A 27,359-nucleotide genomic window follows, 5' to 3' on the forward strand; every position below is an offset into this window, starting at 1 on the left:
AATATGGAAAAACACGTTTTTAAACTTTATCTTCAGACAACTTATTTGACAAATAACTCCCATATCTTTGTCCAGAGACCCTATTCAAGTTTGTCCAACATCAAAATAATGTTCTCTTTCTTTCTTCCTCCCCTCCCCTCCCCTCCCCTCTCTTCTCCTCTCCTCCCTCCTCCCCCTCCCCTCCCCCTCCCCTCCCTTCCCTTTCCCTCCCTCCTTTCCCCTCCCCTTCCCTTCCTTTCCCTTCCCCTCTTTCTCTTTCTCTTTCTCTTTCTCTCTCTCTCTCTCTCTCTCTCTCTCTCTCTCTCTTCCTTTTTGAGACAGGGTTTCAATTTTTTGAGACAGGGTTTCAATTTGTCACGCAGGCTGGAATACAGTGGCATAATCATAGCTCACTACAGCCTTGACATCCTGGGCTCAAGCAATCTTCCTGACTCAACCTCTGGAGGACCTGGGACTACAGGCATGTCCTCACCACACCTGGCTAATTTTTAATTTTCTGTAGAGATAGAGTCTCACTATGTTGTCCAGGCTGGTCTCATACTCCTGGGCTCAGGCAATCTTCCCGCCTCAGCCCCCCAAAGTGTTGGGATTACTGGTGTGAGCCACTGCACCTGGCCTCAGTATATTCTTTTTGCTATAGAGCAAAATGATCCATTCCATGTGTTATACCCAGTTGTCATGTCTCTCTAGTCTCCCACCCTGAAATAGTTCTTCAGCATTTCCTTGACTTCCATGACCTCGATATATTTTTTTAATGTGACACATTTTAATAAACAAATGATCAGCATTTTACACAATGCATTTTCTTCAGAAAATCCAGAGCAAGGGATGACTTCATTATTTCTGTAACAGTTCAGTATTGCAGACTGAAAACAACTGAACTTTCAGATGAAGTTGACTTCCACTTGATGGCAGGATTCAAGGTTTCTCAGATGTTAATACAGAGTCAAAAGCAGTGGATGAAACCTTGCAAATGGTTTGTGCTTGTTCCAGGCTGTTGCACTGATAAACCCACAGGCTGTATTCTTCATTGCTTGCATCTGTGGTCTTCAGAGCCAGTAAACTTTTTCCTGCCCCCAGACCATCATCATAACAAACCATCCGGATTATTAAGTAGAGAGCATGCCTGTGCAAAACATTATATAGATCTGATGTTAATACTTTTATGCTATACTTGTAAACTCCCATAATAAATTCTTCCTCTGGAGGAACAAAAGGCAACTTTCCATCTTGCTGAGCAACATCTATATAATTTATCAGGTCCAAGGGTCCTTCAAGACTTTTTCCCTCAGAGAGTTTCAGTTTCTCTATGGCACCAACATATTTTATTAGAAATTCTGCACAGGTATCTGAATTACTGTTGCTTTGTCCTGAGCTTTTGGTGGAATCTGTGTCGAGGCTGGCCACAGTGCTGGATCGTGAAAGACCCCCAAGGCTAGAATCTACAGACTTGCTCTTAGCACTGATTTCACTACTTTGGGAACTGCTACTACTGCGTTGTTTTTTGCCTTTGCGAAACATTTTTCACCACCATTGCTCGATCCAGAGAAGATCCCTATAGAATTGAACACTATTTGACTGTCTTCAAAGGTCCCACATACAACGGTCTGCACAGAGAGATTCCTGTCATTCTGACCTGGACGATGCTTTTCACAGGAACAATGTACCTCGCGGCCGCGAGCCCATCCCCGGGCTGCGAACTTCAGGATCCGAGTTGGAGCGCCGCAACCTTCGGCGCCTAGGCAGCTACTACACGACCTTGATATTTTTAAAGAGTACAGACCAATAATATTGTAGAATGTCTCTCAGTTTAGACTTAGCTGAAGTGTCCTTTTGATTAGACCTAGATCATGCTGGAACATCATAGAAGTGCAGCTAAGTTGGCCGGGCGCGGTGGCTCAAGCCTGTAATCCCAGCACATTGGGAGGCCAAGGTGGGTGGATCACGAAGTCAAGAGATCCAGACCATCCTGGTCAACATGGTGAAAACCCGCCTCTACTCAAAATACAAAAAATTAGCTGGGCATGGTGGCGTGTGCCTGTAATCCCAGCTACTCAGGAGGCTGAGGCAGGAGAATTGCCTGAACCCAGGAGGCGGAGGTTGCGGTGAGCTGAGGTCGCGCCATTGCACTCCAGCCTGGGTAACAAGAGCGAAACTCCGTCTAAAAAAAAAAAACAAAAAAAAACAAGTGCAGCTAAGTTCTTATTGCATTCTAATAAGTAGCTCACAATGTTAATATGTCCCGTTTCTGGTGGTAATAATTTGATTGGTTGATTAAAATGGTTTATGCCAGGTTTCTGACTGAGAAATTACTCTTCTATTCCTTTGAAATTAATAAGAATTTGGGGAAAGTACTTTGAGACTGTGTAAAATTCTGTTCCTCATCCTACTTTCACCCACTAAATTAGCATCCATTGAAGCTTTTTCTGAATTTGTATTATGCTGATTGCCAAAAAGTGATTTTCTAATTCTATCTACATTTGTTAGTACAGACAGTGTGATTTCCATATGGCCCTATTCCCAGAGACAGTCATCACTAGCATTCCTTTTTGATAGTCTGATTGGGATCTTTCTCTACATGCTCAGGTATAGGAGTGAAAAGCCAGTGACTGGATTGATCCAGTGAGTGATCTTTCAAAGGAGTAAGGAAGTTAATTTTCTTGGCAAGACTAGGGTTGAAGAGATGGATTGTGGGCTCTAGCCAGATAAGGAAGGAAGTAAGCCCAGAGGCAGCTGATGATTAGGAGGAGGTGGAGAGAGGTGAGGACTGCAATAGTTTGAATGTTCCACCCCTTCAACTCTCACGTTGAAATTTGATCCCTAGTGTTGGAGGTGGGGCATAATGGGAGGTGTTTGGGTCATAAGGGTAGATCCCTCATGAAGAAGTTAATGCCTTCTCTGTGTTTAGACAGGAATAGGCTATTGCTCTATTAGTTCCCTTAACAGCTGGCTAGTAAAAAGAGCCAGCTGCCTCTCCCTCTCCTTGCTTCCTTTCTTGCCATGTGATCTCTGCACACAGCAGTTCCCCTTTGGTTTCCACCATGAATGGAAGCAGCCTGAGGCTCTCATCAGAAGCAGATGCTGGCACCTTGCTGACACCCATTTGAAATCACAGATTTTTGTATAGCTTGTAGAACCAGGAGCCAAATAAACCTCTTTTCTTTATAAATGACCCACCCTCAGGCATTACTTTAGAGCAACCCAAAGTGGACTGAGATGAGGAGATAGAACCTCTTTGATGCTAATGTGGTAGAACGGAAGCTTTAGGAAGTACAAAAAAAATAGAGCACTTGGGTGCTGGCTTGGTTTTTTACTTTGGATTTCTCAGATGCTTCAGAATCTTTATATGGACACCTCATTGATTAAGCACATGGAATGATTCATACCAATTGAAGTCAAAAAACAGGTCTTACTGTTTCATTTGTGAGTCTGACAATTTTGGGGTCTTGGTGTTGTTAGCCTTTTACAACTACCAATTTTGAAGGTTTATTAAGATCATCAAAGAAACATTGAATTTTGTTTCAGCTACTGTTTCTTTCAATGAGACATTAATTCTTCCAGCTTCTGTTGAAAGATCAGAACAAATGGCAAACCTTTATTGTTTTTGCTCATTATACAAACAGAAACTTTCTTCTGCTCAAAGCTTTTTACAGCATGAATCTGTTCTAACTTTAACTCTTCAACCATCATTATCAGAGTGAATCATATTTTAAAGCCCCTAGTCTCTGAACTTTTTAACATTTGAATTAGACCTACAGTTTTGCTTCTCATAAAGAGTCATCTTCTCCAGCTTTGAACATTAAGCTAAAGTTAAAAAAAAAAAAAAAAAGCTTCCTCTTAACATTATTTGTATGCCCACATAGTCTTAACATGTCAAGTGTTAAGACTTTAACACTTTAATTCTCATTTGCAGAATTTACATGACTGAAAATACAATCTCAAATCAGTGTCTCAGTAACAGGCACTCATTTTAAAGCCAATGCAGAAAAACCTCCTGGCCTACTGAAACTTTGTAACATCAACACAGAGCTTCAAACAGAGCAGGTACAAACTACTACAGAACTCTGGAAATAGTCATTCAAAATTATGGCACTGAAGCACTGAATTATCCAATGCAATAAAAAGTGTATATAAAATTTAGTAGTCATCAGTGTAAAAGGCCATAATACTTGAAATACTTAAAACATGTTGTGGTCTTCTCGGTTCTGACAGTTCCTTCTTCTGTTTCCAGTAATCATAAAAAGAAAACAATTGGTCTCCTTACTTTGTATCACTCCCATGTTGCTTATCTGTGATTTCAATTATCCATACTCAAGAAGAAAGATACCAATATGGATAAAACAACTGATAATATGCTAAGGTTTTCCTTCTTATCAGCTTAGCATCTGAATTTTGATGACAAATATTGCCTATTGAGACATAGGGACTGGGAGGGGCAATTTTTTTTTTATTCTGAGACAAAGTCTCACTCTCTGGCCTGTCATCCAGGCCAGACCCAGAGTGTGGTGACCCTGAGTAGCTGGGATTATAGACATGCACCCCTATGCCTGGCTATTTTTTTTTTTTTTTTTTTTTGAGATGGAGTCTTGCTAGCTGCCGAGGCTAAAGTGCAGTGGCATGATCTCCATTCACTGCAACCTCTACCTTCCAGTTCAAGTGATTCTCCCATCTCAGCCTCCTGAGTAGCTGGGATTACAGGTACCCACCATCACGCTCAGCTAATTTTTATATTTTAGTAGAAGTGGGTTTTTACCATGTTGGCCAGGCTGGTCTTGAACTCCTGACCTCAGGTGATCCACCCACTTCAGCCTCTCAAAGTGCTGGGATTACAGGCATGTGCCACCATGCCCCACCTAATTTTTATGTTTTTAGTAGAGACAAGGTTTCACCATGTTGGCCAGGCTAGTTTCAAACTCCTGACATCAAGTGATCCCCTGGCCTTGGCCTCCCAAAGTACTGGGATTACAGGTGTGAGCCACTGCACCCAGATGCTCCTGCTCCTTAACGTCTTCTTTACTTATTCCTTATTTGTGAATAATGAAATTGATAAATAGAACAAATACTGTCTGCTTGATTGTCAGACCTAAAACGACTTCCTTTTTCTCTCTACTCCTTCTCTTCTCATAAAAGGAATAGAAGGTGCTAACTGCTTAAATGTCAGACTCAGCAATAAAGAGCCTATCATGTTTCAAAGCCTCTGAAAGATCTCTAGAGGACAAATAGCGGGCCTTTCGGAATCCACACCTTCTCTAACCTTCTCCTCTCAACCAAGATTCCAATTCATGTCTGTCTGATTCTCTGAGCTGTTAGTTTATGAAAAATTAGGTCTTTGAAATGAGAATGAGAAGGAAAAAAAATGTCATCATGTATATTTATTTGGTTTGGGAATAAAAGAGCGCCTGTAATTTAGAATAAGAGACAGCTATGACTCATTACGACTATGAGGATTATTAAGGAAATGGACAAATCAATCACACTACTCCAACTGTATTCGTCATCACAGTAGCATTGCCAATCTCCCTATACAGTAGGTAATTGCTATTCCATATCTTCTCACATGGAATGTAAGGCCCATTCTGGTGTAACAGTAAATATTAGAATAGTCTTCAAACCCATTATTAGATGAGGCTATAAAAAGCACTAACCAGAGCAGGTGCAAGCTACCTCAGAACCCTAGAAAGAGTCATCAAAATTACAGCACTGAAAATGCACTGGATTATCCAATGCAATAAAAAGCATATCTAAAATTTAATAGTCATCAGTGTAAGAGGTCATGTACTTGAAAATTAAGACTGTTTTGATAATGTTAAGTTACACCGATACCCCTAACCAGGAAAATGGTACAATGCTTAAACTTACATTTAAATTTCTTCTGTTTAATAAGTTTACAACTGCTTAACAAAAAGGATAAGAGCAATATATATTACAGCAGCTTTGTTTGACTCTATTTAGACAAGTAAAATCTTAAGCTTCCCTGTAGTTTTCCTTATAAAGCTGACTGATTCTCAGTTCATTTCAGCTAATGTTTTGCTTGAAACATTATGTCTCCATTGCTTTGGTTGTCAGGCTTGGAGTTACCTTTCCACTGCTGTTTCTGCTCTTTAGCCAAGGTTACTGCTGTTGTCATGAGGTGTCTTCATCCAAGCCTATGTGTCTTACACTTAATCAATGAAGACAGAAGAGATGGAGGAGAAAAAAGGGTGAGAGCCAAAGAGCTTCCCTTGAGCTCCTATCTGTAACTGAAAGTTCCCATGACATTCCATCCAGAAATCAAAAAGCATATCTGTGGAAACTGAAAGAAATAAGGGCATATGCAGAACAGTTGAGAGCACAGACTTTGGCATCAAGCAGACCTGGGTTCCAATCCTGGTTTCTTCTCTTAATATCTATGTGACCTTGGACAAGCTCCTTAATCCCTCTAAACCTGAGTTTTCCTGCTTACAAAATGAGAATAACAGTATTATCTACCTCACAGAGTTTATTGATAGGCTCATATTAAATAATGCATTTAAATACTCTATATAGAACCTAGCATATAGTAAGCATTCAAAAATGCTAGTTAGTAAAATATTGGTGCTATTAATAGAAAAATTTTTTGTTCAAAAATGTACTGTATTCTTGATAGGAGATGCTCCCAAATCCTTTTGGGGGCCTTATTCAGTAATGACCTTGGATCTAAAAATTGCTGTAGTTCAGCTGGGCACAGTGGCTCACACCTATAATCCCAGCACTTTGGGAGGCCAAGGTGGGCAGATCACGAGATCAGGAGATCGAGATCATCCTGGCCAACATGGTGAAACCAGATGTGGTGGTGCACACCTGTAGTCCCAGCTACTCGGGAGGCTGAGACAGGAGAATTCCTTGAACCTGGGAAGCAGAGATTGCAGTGAGCTGAGATCATGCCACTGCACTACATCCTGGGCTACAGTGTGAGACTCCATCTCAGAAAAAAAAAAAAAAAAAAAAAATTGCTGTACTTCTATCACTTTGTTAGTTAAAAAGAGACAGATTCTGAACAAAATGGTAAAGTGTATCTTTGATGACCAGCTCTGTTCCTAATTTGGTTTCTTTTTCCAGTAACCACACCCTTACCTCCCCTCAAGACACCTGGTATTCTGTATGCCAAGGTCTCTCACAAGGGCTTTCTCTCTTGAGGTAGCAGTACTTGTTCTGTTGGAGGAATTGCTTTAAGAACAATGAGGTGGCTAATGCCTGTAATCCCACCACTTTGGGGGGCTGAAGTAGGTGAATTCCTTGAATCTAGGAGTTCGAGACCAGCCTGGCCAACATGGAAAAAAAAAATTATCGCTACAAAAAAATCAAAAAATTAGCCAGGTGTATGCCTGTAGACCAGCTACTCCAGAAACTGATGTGGGAGGACCCCTTGAGCGTAAGAGGTCAAAGCTACAGTGATCTGTGATTAGGCCACTGCACTCCGACCTGGGCCGCAGAGTGACACCCTGTCTCAAAAAAGAAAAGAAAAGGGGTTGGGCACAGTGGCTCATGCCTGTAATCCCAGCGCTTCTGGAGGCAGAGGCAAGCACATCACTTGAGGTCAGGAGTTCGAGAACAGCCTGGCCAACATAGTGAAACCCCATCTCTACTAAAAATACAAAAATTAACTGGGCACAGTGGTGGGCACCTGTAATCCCAGCTACTCAGGAGGCTGAGGCAGGAAAATCGCTTGAATCCGGGAGGCAGAAGTTGCAGTGAGCCAAGATTGTGCCACTGCATTCCAGCCTGGGCGACAGAGAGGGATTATGTCTCCCAAAAAAAAAAAAAAAATTTTTTTTTTAAGCCAATGAGATGAAGCAGAGAGTAAGGCAGAGAATGCTTAGAGAGGATTCCGGAGATCTAGAAGGAGGCCTAGTCACAGTGGACACTGGGGGCAATGTAGGGCAGGAATGCAGAAGTGGAAGCAGGGAAACCAACTATGAGGTTACTTTAGCTCAGTAAGAGATGATGGTAACCTAGACTACAGTAGTAGCCACAGAGAAGAGGAGAAATGATCACATTTGGAATATGCTTTTAATGTATAGCAGCTCAGAACTTAATTATGTGGATATGGGAACTGCAGAATCAGAAAATTCCTAGAATTTGGCCCTCAGCAACTGCTAACTAATGGTGCCATTTACAGAGATGGGAAAATTGGGGAAAGAACAGGTTTGGGGGCAAAAAAATCAAGAGTTCTGTTTTGCATATGTGAGTTATTAGCCCAAGTGAAGCTGTGATAGCTAAGGTTGGAGCTCAGTGAGTGGTCAGGGCTGGGGACATGTATTTTGAACTAATCTGCACAGGGATGGTTTTTAAACCCATGCAGTGTTCTGATCAATGCTGGTCCCAATTAAAATCACCTGGGCTGCTTTAAAACCCTTGATATCTTGATTCCAGCCCCAAAGATTCTGATACAAAAGGGCCTGGATTTGTTTTGTTTTTTGTTTTTTTTTTAAAGCTTCTCAGGTGATTCCAATGTGCAGTCAAAGTTGAGAACCAGGGCCCGTGGGAGGTAGTTTTGGGCATCAAGGTGGGAGGATAGTGTCTCAGGGGTCAAACAAAGACAGAGGTTTAAGAAGGAGGGAGCAATCAGCTGAATCAACGCCTGCTAGGATGGCTAGTTAGTCAGTTTCTACTTTTGCAGCAGGCTCTGTGCTAGAGATATAGAAATGAATATGAAAAAAGTATTTGCCCTCAAGGAACTCAGGGCCTAGTGAAGGAGGTGGACATGCAAAAAATAATTATAAAACTAAGTGATAAGTGATATAATAAAGATTATATTAGTATACCACGGGAATAAGGAGATAGAGAGCTTAATATTGCATGTTAAATAATAATTATGAAGAGCACCTTGCCAAACAAAAACATTGCTCCCTTTTAATGTTAGTGACAAAAATAAAGAGAATTAGTGTATCCCATGATTACAATCATATAAAAATGTGATCCCCAAAGGTTCCCCAGCCAAGGAGAGGCTTCAGCTGTGTCTTGAATGGTGGCTCAAGTAAATAAAATTAGGAAAAGGGTAGGGGAAAGAATAGGTAGTAGAAGGAAATTCCAAGCTGGAAGAAGGCAAAGGAAGTGAAACAGAGTGTATAACCTGTTTGGCCACTGTGATAACTTTGGTGTGGCTACAGTATGGGATTCCCATGAGAGAGTAACAAGATATAAAACTGGAAAGACAGGCAAGTGATAGCAAGATTAAAATGATAAAAAATAATCACATAATGCTAGAAAGACTAGTTAGAAAGCTTTTGCAACAGTCCAGGAGGAGAAATAATAAAAGTTTGAACTAAGGCAAGGGAACAAGGATGGATGGATAGATGGAATGAATGGGAGGAGATGGATTCAGAAGGCTCTTTAAGAGACACTGTAGTCTTAGGGAGTGGTAAGGGATGGGGATTTGGGAAATGGGGAGCTGGGGGGAATCAAGAATGACTCCCAGGTCTCTTGTTTGGATAACCAACTAGGTTCTTGTCTTGGTTCTTATTCCTGGTCCTGTTTCTACCCAAGATAGTAAATATAGGATGAAGACATTTGAGAAAACTATGGAACATCCAAAGGGAGATGCATAGGGATGATTCTGAACATCCTGGAGCTCAGGAGAAAGGTGTGAGCTGTAGATACAAATTTAAGAGTCATCATTAGGCTCACACCTATAATCCCAGTGTTTTGGGAGGCCAAGGTGGGAGGATGCATTGAGCCCAGGAGTTTGAGACCAGCCTGGGCAACATAATGAGACCCTGTCTCTACAAAAAAAAAAAAAAAAAAAAAGAAAAAAGAAAAAAAATTAGCTGGGCATGGTGGTATACAGCCGTAGGTCTAGCTATTCTGAAAGCTGAGGTGGGAGGATCCCTGGAGCCCAGGAGTTTGAAGCTGCAGTGAGATGTGATGACACCACAGCACTATAGCCTGGGCAACATAGTGAGATCCTGTCTAGCTCTGTACATATGTGATTCTTGGGGTCACAAGAGTAGATGAGACTGGGCAAAAAAGTTGCATATATGTCATTTGTGTGTTTTCCTTTTTAGTCATGTTATTCTAACTTGTATATTTCCTTAGTTATAATAATTATGAACATAAAATTTTGTTTCCTTTTTCACCCTACATTATACCAAAAGCATTTGTCATGTTGCAACAAAGTTTTGAAACTAGTCCCAACTGGCTGAATAAAACTATACTAATCAGGATATGCTATAATTGACTTTGACTCTGTGATAAACATATTTATTCACAGTATTTCCCCATATTTTGGACTTTTTTTCTTAGGAAAGATTCTCAGAAATGGGAACATATGTGTGTTATATAGTTAAGGTGGAATATACATATATCCAAGTCACTTTCCAAAACGTTTGTACCACTTTACCAACAAGGTATGAAAATACTAGAGTATTAGTCTGTTCTCCCACTGCTGTAGAGAAATACCTGAGACTGGGTAATTTATACAGAAAGGAGGTTTAATTGGCTCACAGTTCTGCAGGCTATACAGGAAGCATGATGCTGGCATCCACTTGGCTTCTGGGTAGGCCTCAGGAGATTGTTAGTCATAGTGGAAGATGAAGGGGAAGTAGGTACATCTTACATGACCAGAATAAGAGCAAGAGAGAGAAATGGGGAAAAGTGCCACTTTTAAACCATCAAATCTCACGAGAACTCACTCACTATCACAAAAACAGGATGGAGAAGAAAATTCACCCCATGATCCAATCACCTCTCACCAGGCCCCACCTCCAACACTGAGGATTATAATCCAATATGAGATTTAGGCAGGGACACAGATTCAAACCATATCAACTAGTTTAACTAGATACTTCCAATAATTTTGTATTGTGTGTGTGGTGTGTCTATATTTTTACTGCATATGTTAAACATTTTATTGAAATATAACATACATGTACCAAAGTATACAAATCTAAATGTATAGCTTGATGAATTTCCACAAAGTAAACGTACTGTGTAACATGAATGTAATCCAAGAAACAGAACATTACCAGCCACTCAGAAGCCTCCCTCCTATCCTCTCAAGGGTATCCACTGTCCTAAATTTTAACCTATAGAATGGTTTTGCCAGTTTCTAAACTTTATGTAAATAGAATCGCATAGTATGTAACCTTTCAGGTCTGTCTTCCTTTGTCCAACATTATTTTTGTGCAATTCATCTACATCATTGTGATTAGTTGCAATTTGTTAATTCTCATTTCTGTGTAGCGTTGTATAAGGTGAATGTTCCACAATTTATTTATTCTGGTGATTATTTAGGTAGTTTCTAGTTTGGGGCTATTACAAACAGTGCTGTCTTATGAACATTCTTGTACATGTGCTTTTGATGAATATATGTATGTATTTTTGTTGAGGATATACCTAGGATAAAACTGATGGATCACAGACACGTACATTTCAGCTTTAGTGGTTACTGCTACCAGGTACCGGTATCCACTTCCACCAGTGTGTGGGAGTTCCCAGTGTTGCACATATTTACTGACATTTCGTATTTTTCATTTTAGCTTTTCTGTTGAGTGGTATCTCATTTGCCTTTGTTACTGTTGACTAAAGATATTTAGCGACCAGGCGCAGTGGCTCACGTCTGTAATCCCAGCACTTTGGGAGGCCAAGCCAGGCAGATCACGAGGTCAGGAGTTCAAGACCAGACTGTCCAACATGGCGAAACCCCATCTCTGCCAAAAAATACAAAAATTAGCCAGGCATGGTGGCTTGTGCCTGTAATCCCAGCTACTTGGGAGGCTGAGATAGGAGAATTGCTTGAACAGGCACTCAGGAGGCAGAGGTTGCAGTGAGCATACATCGGGCCACTGCACTCCAGCCTGGGCTACAGAGCGAGGCTCATTGAGGTGGAGTCTTGCTTTGTCACCAGGCTAAGGTGCAGTGGCGCAATCCCGGCTCATTGCAACCTCTGCCTCCTGGGTTCAAGTGATTCTTCTACCTCAGCCTCCCGAGTAGCTGGGACCACAGGTGCGTGCCACGATGCCCGGCTAATTTTTTTGTATTTTTGGTAGAGACGGGGTTTCACCGTGTTGGCCAGGATGGTCTCGATCTCTTGACTTCATGATCCGCCCGCCTTGGCCTCCCAAAGTGCTGGGATTATAGGCGTGAGCCACCGCGCCCGGACTTTTTTTTTTTTAATTCTCTTTTGTGAGGCAACTGTTGAAGCTTTTGTCTGTGTTTCCACTATATTATTTAACTTTTCCTTAAAGGTTTTATTTTGCTTTGTACATATTCTGAATACAAGTCCTTTGTCAAATATATGTATTGCAATTATCTTTTTCCACTCTGTGTTTGCCTTCTTCTTTTTTTTTTGGGGGGGGGAGGTGGGGGCAGGGTAAGGGTCTCACAATTTTGCTCAGACTGAGCTTGAGCTTTCTTTTTTTTTCTTTTCTTTCTTTCTTTTTTTTTTTTTTTGAGACAGACTCTTGCTCTGTCGCCAGGCTCCAGGCTGGAGTGCAGTGGTGCGATCTCGGCTCACTGCAACCTCCGCCTCCCGGGTTCAAGCAATTCTCCTGCCTCAGCCTCCTGAGTAGCTGGGACTACAGGCGTGCCACCACACCCAGCTAATTTTTGTATTTTTTAGTTGAGATGGGGTTTCACCATGTTGGCCAGGATGGTCTTGACATCGTGATCCACCCACCTCACCCTCCCAAAGTGGTGGGATTACAAGCGTGAGCCACCGAGACTGGCCTGAGCTTGAACTTTGAATCTTCTTGCCTCAGCTTCCTCAGTAGCTAGGACTACTTACAGGTGCATACCACTGTACCTAGCTTCCTTTCACTGTCCTTTTTTCTTTTCTTTTTTTTTTTTTGGGACAGGGTCTCCCTGTGTCATCTAGGCTAAAGTGCAGTGGCATGATCTCAGCTTACTGTAGTTTTGACCTCCCTTCACCTGCCTTGGCCTCCCAAAGTGCTGGGATTACAGGCATGAGCCACTGTGCCCAACCTCTTCACTGTTTTAAAGCAAGTTTTTTGATGATCAGGAGTTATCTTAATATTGTTTAATTTATCAAATATATCCTATCTGGTTAGCACATTTCATGTCCTTTATAAGAAACTTTGCCTAACTCAAGGTCAGAAAAATATTTTTCTATTTTTTAAGAGCTTTATTTGTTTTAATTTTCATATTTAGAGCTACAACTCATCTGGAATATATTTGTATTTGGTGTGAGGTAAGGGTTAAAGTACATATTTTCCCCTCTGGATATCCCTTTGACCCAATCTCATTTAATTTTTTTATTCTTTAATTTAATTTAATTTTTTTTTTTTTTTTTTTTTTTGAGATGGAGCCTTGCTCTGTCACCCAGGCTGGAGTACAATGGCACGATCCTGGCTCACTGCAACCTCTGCCTCCCGGGTTCAAGCAATTCTCCTGCCTCAGCTTCCCAAATAGCTGGGATTACAGGCGTTGGCCACCATGCCCAGCTAATTTTTGTATTTTTAGTAGAAACAGGGTTTCACTGTGTTGACCAGGCTGGTCTTGAACTCCTGACTTTGTGATCCACCAGCCTCAGCCTCCCGAAGTGCTGGGATTACAAATATGAGCAACCATGCCTGGCCAACCCAGCCTCATTTATTGAATAGATTATTCTTTTCCTCACTGCACTGAGCATTAATATTCTCAGAGTTTTTTTTTTCTAGTTTAATAAATGAAAAGCAGTACTTCATTGTTTAATTTAAATTTCTTGACTATTTGGGTGGTTTGACATTTGTCCGTTGTAATAATCAAGACAGGATAGGCTATCCTGCAATAGCAAATAAAGTACCAGACAATGAGGTTTATTTCTCTTCGTGCAAAGTCTGGTGCCAGTGGGCCAACTTACAGGGCAGCTATGCTCCCTGCAGTGATTGGAAGATCCATGCCACTTTCATCTTGTGACTTCACATCATTATCTGGTCTCCATAGTCCCTACCAGAGGAGAAGAGAGTGTGATGGTGGCACACTGACTCTTAAGTCTTTTGCCTGGAAGAGACATAACAGATATCTGCTTACATTCCATTGTCTATACCCAATAACATAGCCCATCTCACTGAAAGGGGACTGGAAAGTAGAGTTTTCCCATGTGCCCAGGAAGAAGAGGAAAACTGATACAGTGAGGTAGTGGTTCAGCTACACTCCCATAATTAACAAATTTGTTTTCAATTTTGTGAATTGCATCTTTTGCCATTTATCTTTTTGTGTATCTCTTTTTTTTTAAAAAAGAAAAAAAGAAAGAAAAAGAATAAAAAAAAAGAATGAAGGAGAGGAAGAAAGAGGAAGAAGAAGAGGGAGAGAGAACGGGGGTGTTGCTTTATTGCCTGGGCTAGAATGCAGTCTAAAAATGGGTATTCCTATAACTGTGCTTAATAATGAAGACACAAAAAAAAAATGAGGGAAGAAAATAACAAACAAGCAGCCAACCAATATTTCATTTAAACCTGTAAGTAGGTGTGATGTGGTACTGATAAGAGTGTGTATTTTGTGTATTTAAAGTGGAGAGTTCTATAAATGTTAATTAAGTTTACTTGTTCTGGATCTGAGTTCAAGTCCTAGATGTCATTGTTAATTTTCTCATTGATTTGTCTAATATTGATGTTGAAGTCTTCCACTATTATTGGGAAACTTAATAATATATATGAGTTTAATACTGCCATTTAATGTTAGCTGGCTGTTTTGCCCGTTAGTTGATGTAAATTCTTCATTATGTTGATGCTCTTTACTTTTTGGTATTTTTTAGAAAGGCTGATACTGGTTATTCCTTTCTATGTGTAGTGGTTCTTTCAGAAGCTTTTGTAAAGCAGGCCTGGTGGTGATGAAATCTCTGAGGGCTTGCATGTTCACAAAAAATTTTATTTTTCCTTTGCTTATGAAGCTTAGTTTGGCTGGATGTGAAATTCTGGGTTGAAAGTTCTTTTCTTTAAGGATGTTAAATATTGGCCCCCACTCTCTTCTGGCTTGTAGGGTTTCTGCTGAGAGATCTGCTGTAAGTCTGATAGGCTTCCCTTTGTGGGTAATCTAACCTTTCTCTCTGGCTGCCCTTAGTATTTTCTCCTTCATTTCAACCCTGGTGAATCTGACGATTATGTGCCTTGAGGTTGGTCTTCTTGAGGAATATCTTTGTGGTGTTCTCTGTATTACCTGGAGTTGAATATGGTCCTGCCTTGCTAGGTTGGGAAAGTTTTCCTGGATAATATCCTGAAGCGTATTTTCCAGCTTGGATTCATTCTCCTCGTCACATTCAGGTACACCTATCAAATGTAGATTAGGTCTTTTCACATAGTCCCAATTTCTTGGAGACTTTGCTCGTTCCTTTTTATCCTTTTTTCTCTAATCTTGTCTTCCCGTTTTGTTTCATTAAGTTGGTCTTCGACCTCTGATATCCTTTCTTCTGCTTGATCAATTCGGCTGTTAAAACTTGTGTGTACTTCGCGAAGTTCTCGTGTTGTTTTTCAGCTCCATTAATTCACTTATATTCCTCTCTAAATTGTGTATTCTCGTTAACATTTCGTCAAACCTTTTTTCAAAGTTCTTAGTTTCTTTGCATTGGGTTAGAACAAGTTCTTTTAACTCACAGAAGTTTCTTATTATCCACCTTTTGAAGTCTACTTCTGTTAATGGAACACACTCGTTCTCCATCAGGCCTTGTTCCATTGCTGATGAGGAACTGTGATTCCCTGTAGAGAGAGGGGCGTTCTGATTTTGGGTATTCTCAGCCTTTTTAGGCCGTTTTCTTCCCTTCGTTGTAGATTTATCCATCTGTGGTCTTCATAATTATCGTCTTTATAATTGGGTTTCTGAGTGGACGTCCAACTTGTTGATTCCCAGTGCTGGAATCTGAGCAACCCACTGCGCCGGCTATAAAATAGCTGGGTGAAGACTGATGGTGCTTTTCTGACTCTGCACCAAGAACTGCTGCACCGAGGCAAAACCTCCTCGCTGGCCACAAGAGATGCGCTGGCGACCCGTGGGGCTCCTTCACTGGGAATCTCCTGGTGCATGAGCAACAAAAATTCATCTGAAGGTGTGGCGTCCTCTCCTTCTCTGCGCTTTCACTGGGAGCTACAATCCCAAGCTGCTAGTGATCAGCCATCTTGGATCTTCAGAATCCTTTTTGTGTATCTCATGTTTATATTAAATCAAAATATCCTTTAAGCTTTGAATTTTATTTTAATCTAATAATGCTTTTTCTAATTTATTACAAGCTTGTTTACTATATATTTACCTATCCTTTTCTTGGTAGTCTTTTTGTGTTATTTTATTTAGATATATTTTTTTATAAGCAGCAGAGTATTGGATTTTAATTTTTAACACAGTCTGAGAGGCTTTTTCTAGTCATAGGGAATCTAAATTTAATAACTAAACGTACCATGTTTAGCCTCGCTGATGCCATGTTTTGTGCCTTTCTTTTCATGTGTGCACACTGTCTCTTTTCAGTTTTGTCATGTACTTTGCAGACCTAGTTTTGTTTGCTCTTATCTTCTACTGTGATTTTCAAAGACGGCCATTCCTCTGATTCTGCTAGTGAGTTCCTGAAAGATTTCCACAAATACTTTTAAAATCTACTTTTGCTTAATTTAATCAATAAAAAAACAAACAATAGCTTTTAACTCTTTATGGAAAAGAAGGCGCCAAACATTTTGCTTTTCTTCTAGCCCCTGTTAATCCGTCTTTTTGTTGGTCTTCGTTAATTTAATCTGGCATAGTAAACTCAGTCCTCTGAAAACAATGCGGCATTTTTCCCCCCATAAAGTAATTGCTATTCCTATAAAACATTTGGAAAATACTGAAAAGTACAAAGGGCAGCAAGAAAAATCTGCCATTATTTTACCACAGCAAGACAACCACTCTTGATAATTTGGTGTATTTCCAACTGGGTCTGGTGGTACATGCCTGTAATTCCAATTATGTAGAAAAATCCCTTGAACCCAGGAGTTCAAGGCTAGCCTGGGCAAGACAGTGAGACCCTATAATAAAAATATTTTGATATACTTCCTTTCCATCTTTTTATTATGCACATTGAGGCTACATTGTATATATATTTATGTTGCTTTATTCACTGAGATGCTCTTATAAGCAAACCATTACTTTTGGTTATTATAAAATCTTCACAAACTAAATGGCCTTATCATATTCTATAAGATAGATGAGCCATAATTTATTACCATATGTTTAACATTTAGGTTATTTTCAATTTTATTGTTACTATAAATTAGGTTGAATAGAATTATCTTTGTGTACAAAGAAGAAAAGCAGAGACACAGGTTTTCTAATTTAAGATTGTTTCTTCCAGATATAGTTCCAGAATGAAATTAGTGGATCAAAAGAATTTTTTTTTGTTGTTGTTGTTTTTTTTTTTTTTTTTTTGAGAAAGGGGTCTCACTCTGTCACTCAGGTTGGAGTGCAATGGCAAGATCTTGGTTCACTGCAACTTCCACCTCCTGGTTCAAGAAATTCTCCTGCCTCAGCCTCCCAAGTAGCTGGGATTACAGGTGCCACCACCATGCCCGGCTTTTTGTATTTGTTACAGAGATGAGATTTCACCATGTTGGCCAGGCTGGTCTCAAACTCCTTACCTCAAGTGATCCACCCATCTCTGCCTCCCAAAGTGCTAGGATTACAGGCATGAGCCACTGCGCCCTGAACGCACACTTCCAGAATAACCCCCATTATTTTAAATAAAATCTCAATGTAATTATATTGTTGTGATAGTTCTATTAGCATTTTAGACTTAGCATCACCTTATCTCCCATTATTGGTGTTTATATTATCTTGTATGTATAGCTAAAGTGTTTTAGACACCAACTATTTCCAACCCCTATCTTCCAAACCATGAATTCTTTTTATGTTCCAGTGATTCATGATTCATTGAATTATGTCAAATCTATGGAGAATGTCCCCGATTTCCCCCAAAGTCCTGGGATTACAGGTGTGAGTCACCATGCCCTGAACACACACTTCTAATCAGCAGCTGGGTCAACAACAGAAAACCACCAAACAACAACAAAAATCACTTGTAGCTCAAAATCCGTGCTCTTATTTCATGGTGGCATTTTGACTGCTTTTTTTATTTTTGGAAGAAGAGGAAGAAATTCTCATCAATGCTTTACATTCCCATATTGTTTCAAAGTTTCTAAATACATAAGGGGTTATATATGTCTCTTATTTTTGTCATGCATCTAATTAAGAAAGATCTGGCATTTAGTTTTTATTTTCTGGGAAAGCATTAAGTAGTTTTGAAAATCTTTAAACTATGGATTGAGAGAGATATTGTCAAAAATCAAAGATGTTTGATATTTTTTATGAAAAGAAACTTCCATTTCTTTTGCCTATAAAAAAATTTATGCTGCAAAAACAATGTCCAGGTTAAGATTTTGGGGATTTTGGTTTTTCCCTCTAATGTGGTAAATTTATATTTTGGTTGAGTCAGTAAAATTTAGGATGAGTAAAGTGTAACACTAGATTATAATTATAAATTATATGTTTTTAAAATTACTTTTCAAAGTTGCCTGCTTTGTTAAGAGGTACATTGTTGATTCAAAATTTGTAATATGAGCACTGTTTGCTTGTTGTAGTTTGTTTTTGCAAACATTTCATAATACTGTGTCCTTGGAGGATAGCTTCTAACACACTTTGGGGGAGGGGTATTATTGTTCTGAAGTTAGTTACAATTTTTTAACCTCAGGTGAAATAAAACTAGTAATTCCAGTTTTTGTTTGAGAATCTAGCAATTCCAGCTTTTGTTATCTATGGACCAAGCTTTTCTTTCTTTCTTTTTTTTTTTTTAAACGGATTGACAAATCTGAGAGAAAACATTTCCATCACCGGAGGGAGCAGAGGAAGTGTAACGTAGCCTGTTATGTACAAAAGCTTGGAACTATCTCTTCAGGATTTGGAAACCAAAACCTTCAAGCAGTGGTTTTGTCAATTGTACGATGAAGATAGAACCAACTCAATGAAATGAGAATTCTTCTTAATCTAATGTAATGGAGCCATTTGTCTAAGCAACTATCAAAAAGCTATTGAGGGGGTATGTTGAGATTTCAGGGTAGGCATCTTAAGAGCTCTGATCTGTATTCATACCTTTGGACAAAGAAAGAAACAGAAATCTGGAGGTGAGTCCAGGCAGAGGAGGCCATGTTAACATTTCAATTCACTCTGATAAGGAAGAAGGCCCAGTACTCCTCATTTCAACATTTGTAATGTAATAATTAATACATGTAAGAGTAGATCTAATATATATATGTAGTTTAAAGCACAAGAATAAGATAAACATACCTCTGTACTCCCATCCAGCTTAACAAGTGGTGCTTTTAGAAGTGCTTTTGAAGTCCTTGTGAGTTTCCACGATCACATGTGCCCCTTTTCCTAAAGGAGGTAACCTCTCTGATCTTGGCTTCTCATTTCCATTTTTTTCTTTGTAGTTTAATCACATATATATTCTTGAACAATATATTATTTAGTTTTGAACGTTTTTGAATATTTTAGAAGGAATCCAACTGACTTTGTTCTTCTCTAACTTGTTCTTTTTAATGAGCATTATGTTTGTGAGCATTTTAATTGCTGAGTAGTATCCCTCTGCATAAATATACATATCTATAATTTATCCATTCTCTTATTGATGGACATTTGGATAGTTTCCAGGTTTTGACTACTACAAACAGCAGTGCTGTGGACATTCTTGTTCTTATCTCCTGGTGCATAGAAGCAAGAATTCCTTTAGGATATATTCTTTGGAATGGAACAGACAGGTCATAGAATCTTCATCTTTCATAGATACTACCTTACAAACTATCTTTTTGCTTACTTCAAAAGGGCTTGGGTTGCCAGATTTAGCAAATTAAAATGCAGCAAGCTCAGATAAATTTCAAATAAATAAAAAACTTTTAAGCATAAATATGGCCTACACAAAGTGTATAGTTTAATCTGAAAACCCTAACAAGGTTAGTGAACTTTATCAAACCACATACATTGGACAATGAAGGATGAGTGTGAGAGGGTGGTGGTGTATTTGGCCTATTCTTCCTCTGCTAGATGGTCAGCCCACATGTTCATGAGCAGATTAGCTCAGGGGACTCCAGTGCTTCTTAACCAACTGTGTAGGTAGTTGGTTGGCTCCACAACTGTATACAAGGCAGGTGCTAGATGTTGGATATTAATACAACTGCAAACATTACAGAGAAGGATTCTTGACCTCCCTTGGCTTTCAGCCAAGAGGGGGAAACAGAAATCAGAGGACAGTACAGCAATGACAAATATATAATGGGAGCAGTGGTGTGCTGGTGAATGCTTAATAACTGGCTCTGATGGGGAGAAGCAGCTCTAACTTGTAGCTTTGGTGACTTAAGAGTTCTAAGTACTCTCACCATGACTAACTTCAAGCTACAATTGTAACATGTAACAGTACTGAATATGAAGTTGGGAAGCCATGTATGTAATTTTCTCCCAGGACATTGTGAACAGGCACCAGTATCCCACTATATTGGAGTACTTAGAAAGGATACCTCATCTAGTCTCTGGGCTTATTTCTTATTGATTTGGAGGAAAGGGGCTTAGGTGGCTTAGGCATTAATTTTTTCCTTGAATTTAGAAGGAATCAAATGTTAAGAGTATAAAATGTATTTTAATATGTCTATAATATTGAATGCTTTGTAACTATTTTTACTATGGCATAGAAATAGAAAAAGAATCTGTTAAACATAGTTGTAAATTATGACCATCCTATAGATCGGGGCTCAGACCTTCTTCTTTTGCACCTGATCTTCCATCAGGATACCCTCGAAGACTTCTCCTTTATTGTCCTTTCACCTGTCTCCCAGCTCGCTGATCATCGTCATTCATTCATTCCACAATACTGACAGAGCCCTTGGTCTGTACTAGAGGCTTAAGTCTCTGTCCCCATGGATCACTCAGAACGTTCTCTCCAGTCTCTTCCTGATTCTTTCTAGGTAAGTTTACTACATTTTACTTGCTGAGTGCATTTCTGTTTTCAAGCTGGCTTTCCCTCTGGGAATATTCTCCCATGGAAGATTGCCAGAAAGCTTCCAGTGATCTCTTCTTGCTCTTGAGATTTCTTCTTCCCTACAGAGTGGCAGGTGGTCTCTTTCTGTCTGAATCTATTTTTTAATACAGATGGGGTCTCTCTCTGTTGCCTAGACTGGTCTAGAACTCCTGAGTTCAAGTGATTCTCCTGCCTCAGCCTCCCAAAGTGCTGGGATTACAGGCGTGAGCCACCATGCCTGGCCTCGATCTATTTTTTTATTGGACATTTCTGGAATGCCTATATACTTGTAAATGTCAAGGTGTGGAGGAGCTTCTATTTACCACTTAAAAGTTTTCATTTATTTGACATAATCATTTTACAAAATTATGTATTTGCACAACTTGTGTCCAGAGGCCTTTTGTATGCTTCAATTACTTAAAAAGCACTTATTGAACTTTTTCTGAATATAAAAAGAAATACATGGTTTGTTTTACAAAATTTGGAAAAGCATAAATGAAGAAATAATAACTATGTAATCTCACAGCCCAATGCTAGTTGTCATTAACTTTTTGGGGCACATCCTTGCAATTTTTTTTTTTTTTTAAAGGGGTAGGGTCTCATCATGTTGCCCAGTCTAGTCTTGAACTCCTGTGTTGGAGTGATCTTCCCACCTTGGCCTCCTGAGTAGTTCCAGTTGTTTTTGATGCATTCTTAGAAATCAATCCAGATTATACCCACTTTTTCACTTACTATAGTGTGAAAATGTTATCTTCTTGGGTATTCTTTGAAGACATGATTTTAACTAATGGCATTCAATGAGATTCAATTTTCATGCTAAGCTGCAGTTTGTTTAAATAACTCCCTATTGCCAGTAGAGGCCCCCACCCCCGCCTTTTTTTTTTTTTTTTAAGATTGATGAGTGCTGGCTTATCAAAAACTATGAGAAGACAGGAATCAAACATTTAATTGTCCTTCTAAGGAAGTATTCACAATGAAAATATAACTAAAGTAATTCGATTATATATATGCTGTAATTCTCTAGTTATCATTAAAGATAAAAGTAGCCAACCTGCATTAGATGTAACAGGACTTAGGCCGACGTGGTGGCTCATGCCTGTAATCCGAGCACTTTAGGAGGCCAAGGCGGGTGTATTGCCTGAGCTCAGGAGTTTGAGACCACCCTGGGCGACATGGTGAAACCCCATCTCCACTAAAATATGAAAAATTAGCTGGGCATTGTGGCAGGTACCTGCAGTCCCAGCTACTCAAGAGTCTGAGGCATGAGACTTGCTTGAACCTGGGAAATGGAGGTTGCAGTGAGCCGAGATTGCACCACTGCACTCAAGCCTACATGACCCCCCAAAAAAGTAACATAAATAAGGATAACTTGAAAACTTGAAGCTCTAGAGAAGGTTGGGAGAAAGATAACCTACCATCATCAAATCTTTTTCGTTGGGCTTTGTTTACCATTTTTGAGAGGAACTTAGCTCTGTAGTCTCAGAGTTGGTAGGAGCTTCAAATATCACCCAGTGACTCTAACCTCTTCCTCATAGATGAGAAAATTGAATCAAGTTGCCTGCTGAGACTAATACTCAGGTCTCTTAACTTCCTTCCTGTCCCATGTTCTTTTCACTGCAATCTGCTAAGCTTTTGCTTAAAAATACAGAAAGAGCCGGGCGCGGTGGCTCAAGCCTGTAATCCCAGCACTTTGGGAGGCCGAGGCGGGTGGATCACGAGGTCAAGAGATCGAGACCATCCTGGTCAACATGGTGAAACCCCGTCTCTACTAAAAATACAAAAAATTAGCTGGGCATGGTGGCGTGTGCCTGTAATCCCAGCTACTCAGGAGGCTGAGGCAGGAGAACTGCCTGAACCCAGGAGGCGGAGGTTGCGATGAGTCGAGATCGCGCCATTGCACTCCAGCCTGGGCAACAAGAGTGAAACACTCCGTCTCAAAAAAAAAAAAAAAAAATACAGAAAGAGCATATATTTATCAACACGTCATTACAGAAACTCTGCTTCCCCTTACAGTGCATGTACTTAGGTATAAAAATCGAATGGCAAGACCTTGGGTATGCATCCAAGGGAAAGGAAAGCCTATGTCCACAGAAAGACTTGAACGTGAATGTTCTTAGCAGCATTATTCATAATGGCCACAAAGTGAAAATAATGCAAATGTCCACCAATAGTTTAATGGATAATCAAGTGTGGTATACTCATTCAGTGGAATACTACTTAAAAACAAACAAACACACTATTGATAATGCAACAATGTGGACGAATCTCTCAAAATAATATTGAGCTAAAGAAGCCAGAAAAAGCCAGGCATGGTGGCTCATGCCTGTAATCCCAGCACTTTGGGAGGCTGAGACAGGTGGATCACCTGGGGTCAGGAGTTCAAGACCAGCCTGGCCAACATGGTGAAACCCCGTCTCTACTAAAAATGCAACATTAGCTGGGTGTAGTGGCACATGCCTGTAATCCCAGCTACTCAGGAGGCTGAGGCAGGAGAATCATTTGAACCTGGGAGGCTGCAGTGAGTGGAGATGGTACTCTAGCCCCAGGAAGACAGAGTGAGACTCCGCCTCAAAAAAAAAAAATGTACAAACTGTATCGCCTGCATTTGCATTTATCTAAAATTCTAGAAAATAGAAAGCTACCCCTATGACAGAAAGCAGATCTGTGGTTATGGAGAATGGAAGTAGAGTGGAGGAGGAACCACAAAGGGACAGAGGAAACTCTGGAGGGTGATAGATACATTCACCATCTTCCTTGCATAAGTGGTTTTGGAGATGTATACACATCAAAACTTATCAAATTGTACACTTTAAATATGTGCAGTTTGTCAATTATGCCTCAATGAAGCTGTTTAATTTGTGAGATGTTCCTCTTAAGTTCGAAAAGCAGACATGACCAAAAACTCACTGATGTATCTAAAGCACAGGACAACACAATTGCTTCTGGAGATAACTGACAATCAAGGTTCTTTTCTAGTATGATAGTTTATCTGAACAAAACATTGCTATGAGGAATGCAAAGTCATAAAAATAAAAAATAGAAATGACATTTTTGTCCCCCGGTAATCATGCCATTTCCTTATGTCTGTGCAGTTGCTCTATATCATAATCTTTTTAGTGCTCTATTCAATTTGGTTTTCTAAAGAGAGAAATAACCTTGTTGTATTTTTCCTGAACTAGATTGCTTTTATGTACAAGAAGCCCGATCCCTGGTGTGAGTGTATTTGTGTGGGTCTGTAGAAAGCTACACTGTATCTATAAATTTTAGCAAATGCTGTAATTTGTTTTGGGATTTTTGTAGTCGAGACTCAGCGGTGACACTAGAAACAAATTAGAAATTTCTAGAAACCATACCTCCTACAAGATGAATGCTGTATAGTCTTCCTAAATATGCAAATTCAGTAATCACATTTTTCATTTAGATTTTCACTTACTGTTTTAAAACAGAATTGTTATAACATATACTGTACAAAACCGGTAATTTTCAATTTCTTCATTAAAGATTCCTTCACTCTTTTTTTAGAAAACACGAGAAAGTTTTATTTCCCAATTCTCCCACTCCCCACGCTTATTTTCATAGCTCTTTCATTCGGTCATTATTCCCATTCTGCAGACGGGGAGGCGCACATAGGTTTTTCTGCACAGTAAAGAAGGGCAAGAAGGAAATAACTCTCAACTTTTCAGTTCCATTTTGAGAAACGAACACATTGAACTCCCGAGAAGTGGCAGCCGAGTGAGAACAGCAGTATTTCTCCCCGGGTAGGGTGTGGGTCAGGAGCCAGGCGCGCTTCCGCGGGAAAGAGGGGGAGTCAGGTGGCAGCAGCGCCGGGGCCGGAGCGGCGCGGCGGGGGCGCGCCTCCCTGCGGCCGACGCTGGGACGCTGCCGCCGCGCCAGCGAGTCCGGCAACCCCGAGCTCCCGCGCTGCGCGGCGATCCACGGGCGCGGCAGGAGCGCCCAGGCGCCCGCGCTTCTTCCCTCGCGCGCTCGCTCCCTCCCCATGCCCCCACCCCCAGCCCTTGGCAGGTCCCTCCCCCAAGCCCGCTCCCGCGGCCGCCGCTGCCGCCGCCGCCGCCGCTACCGGAGGCGCAGGAGCCTCGCGATAGTGTTTGCACAGGCGGCGCGTGACGCCGCCGCCGCCTGTAACTGATGCAGAGGTTACCCCGCCGCCTCAGCCGCCACCCACCGCCCGCTGCCGCTGCCGCCGCCGCCGCCGCCGCCTCTCGGGCGACGCCTGGGGCCGACGCACTGCAGAGGTGCCGGCAGGTTCCGCCCGCGGAAGTCTCCTCTGCCGGCGCAGCCCTCGCTCCGCCCGCGCTCCGACCCCGGCCCTGGCGGGCGCCCCCTCGACGCCTCTGCCGCCGCGCTCCTTCCCTCCGCCTCTTCTCCGGCGCGCCCGCCCGCTCCCTCGCTTCTCCCCCTTTCCCTCCTCCCCGTCCCCTCTCCTTCCCTCACCTCTTTCCTCCCCACCTCCCCTCTTGGTTTCCTCCCCCATCCCCTTGACTCTCCCCTCCCTGCCCTTGCTCTCTCACTCGCCCTCAGCGCGGCCCCCGCCATGACGGAGGCGGGTGCCGGTGCCGTTGCCGCCGCTGCCGTCGCAGGGGGGGAGTCGGGTTCCCAGAAAGTAGCTTGATGAGTGTCCAAAGTAGCAGTGGAAGTTTGGAGGGGCCGCCATCTTGGTCCCAGCTCTCCACGTCTCCAACCCCGGGCTCGGCGGCGGCGGCCAGGTCCCTGCTGAATCACACGCCGCCATCCGGGAGGCCCAGGGAAGGTAAGCGCCGCTGCGCCCCCGCCCGCTCGCGGGCCTCCACTCCCGCGCCGCGGACCCCTGCGCCCCCCGGGCTCCTCCGCCAGACCCCGGGGTGGGGGATGGTGGCGAGGTGGACGCGAGGCCGCCCGGCTCCGGGGAGGTAGTGCGCTGGCTGTGGGTGGTGGTTCGCGGGTGGCGGAGAAGACGGACAAGGGGTGCGCGCTGGTGGGGACGGGGAGAGGCGCACAGACTCGCCTGGGGTTCCTGGGAGCCAGTCCTGCGATGGTGGGAAGCCTCCCCTCGGACGCGAGCCCCTTTCTGCTCCATTTGCCAGGACACTCGGTACTCTTAACCTCCTGGCCTCAGGTCTCTGGTGGGTTTTCCCTCCCGCGGGAGCCTTCGTCCTCGAGCCCCCTCCCCTTCCCCGGTGCACTCCTCCCATAGAGGCGGTCCCCGCTCTGCGAGCTTTGCAGCCCGGGACCTGGAGGATGCCCCCTCGCTTGCAGGGTCTCTCCTTTGGGGAGAGACGCTGAAATTATCAAGGCAGACTTTGATCCCCTGTGGCCCCCTAGAGCAATTTGAACGACAGACTGACTCGTGGGCAGGTTTTTAAAACCGCCCCTCCAGATGGTTGCAACTTTCTCTTCTTCGCGGTTGCCTCCTGCGTGTTTGTGCGTTATACTCTTCTGCTGCAAGTTAGGCTACTGTTCTTCTCTGACAGGGTCGTGGGTTTTGTGGGAAATAGCTGCGTAAAGGTTACTGCAAACACGCACCAGATCGGTTACAATTGTTTTCTAAGTTTTCTGGCTTCTTGCAAGCAAGTGTGCTGCCACCAGATGTAGCAGTTACACAGCTTGTTAAGGCACCGGCGTGCTTTTGACTAAAATTTCAACTTGCTGTATTTAACTTTAAGTATACGACATAAAATAAAATTTAGGAGAAAACACATTTATGGGGGATGAATAAATGTGCATGGAGTGTCTTTTAACGCTCTTTTGTCTGGAAAACGCTTAGTGGTATTCATCCGCAGTTGGTAAACGGGTTGTTCACTCCCAGTTGTCGCACACGAGGAGATTGTAGGCACATTTTCAAATAAACGTCTGGAAGTTCAACAGTCTCGTGAATGTTTTAAAGAAATCAAGAGCTTCGATTTATGTAGGAATCGGTGGGAGTACTTTATTTTGAAAGTATCTGTCGATATTTACTATTCAGAGCCTTGACAATTGTTAATCAAGTGTTTTGTGCCCTGAATCCAGTGGTTCAGACATAGCATTCTTTGTCATTTTGTTCCTGTGAGCATGTGTGAAAGTGACAATAGGCTTAAAGATTGGCATGAATATGCTCTAGAAAATTCACGGAAAGCTTTGATTTATGGCATCCATTAAACATTCGGAATGCATTGATAGACGTTTCCCCCTTTTCATCTTATCTCAACGCTTAGCGTTCATTATTAGAATATAAAAGTTTATTAAGTGACTAAAAATTTAATGTATCTGGTGATTCTTTAGCCCTTAAAAATTTCTAAATGAACGGTTTAAAATGTGTTTCATAAATAGAGAAGTTGGTGCTTTTAGCATGTGTTTACTTTTGTTTGTAGTTTCATTAAGATGCTTAATGTTAGTGTTGAGTTTTAAAAGACCA

At 41.6% G+C, this 27,359-nt stretch overlaps 1 protein-coding gene and 1 pseudogene across 3 annotated transcripts in view; one reads left to right on the forward strand and one right to left on the reverse strand.

Moving 5' to 3' along the window:
* Positions 1-27,359, forward strand: part of TLK1 (tousled like kinase 1) — a 304,401-nt gene that overhangs the window by 111,355 nt on the left and 165,687 nt on the right. Inside the window, exon 1 of one of the 2 annotated variants that reach the window (XM_010352243.3) lies at positions 25,291-25,739. The exons of the other annotated variant lie outside the window; for it this stretch is intronic. Within the exon in view, the coding sequence (XP_010350545.1) occupies positions 25,601-25,739 (139 nt within the window). The 5' untranslated portion in view covers positions 25,291-25,600. Of the gene's footprint in view, positions 1-25,290; positions 25,740-27,359 lie in introns of those variants that run through there. 2 annotated transcript variants of the gene reach the window in all.
* Positions 602-1,837, reverse strand: LOC101051862 (integrin beta-1-binding protein 1 pseudogene; annotated as a pseudogene). Its single transcript, XR_164276.4, has one exon. The product of XR_164276.4 is annotated as an integrin beta-1-binding protein 1 pseudogene (transcript).

The sequence above is a fragment of the Saimiri boliviensis genome, chromosome 5 (genome assembly GCF_048565385.1).
Source record: "Saimiri boliviensis isolate mSaiBol1 chromosome 5, mSaiBol1.pri, whole genome shotgun sequence".
NCBI classification, from domain to species: Eukaryota; Metazoa; Chordata; class Mammalia; order Primates; family Cebidae; genus Saimiri; species Saimiri boliviensis.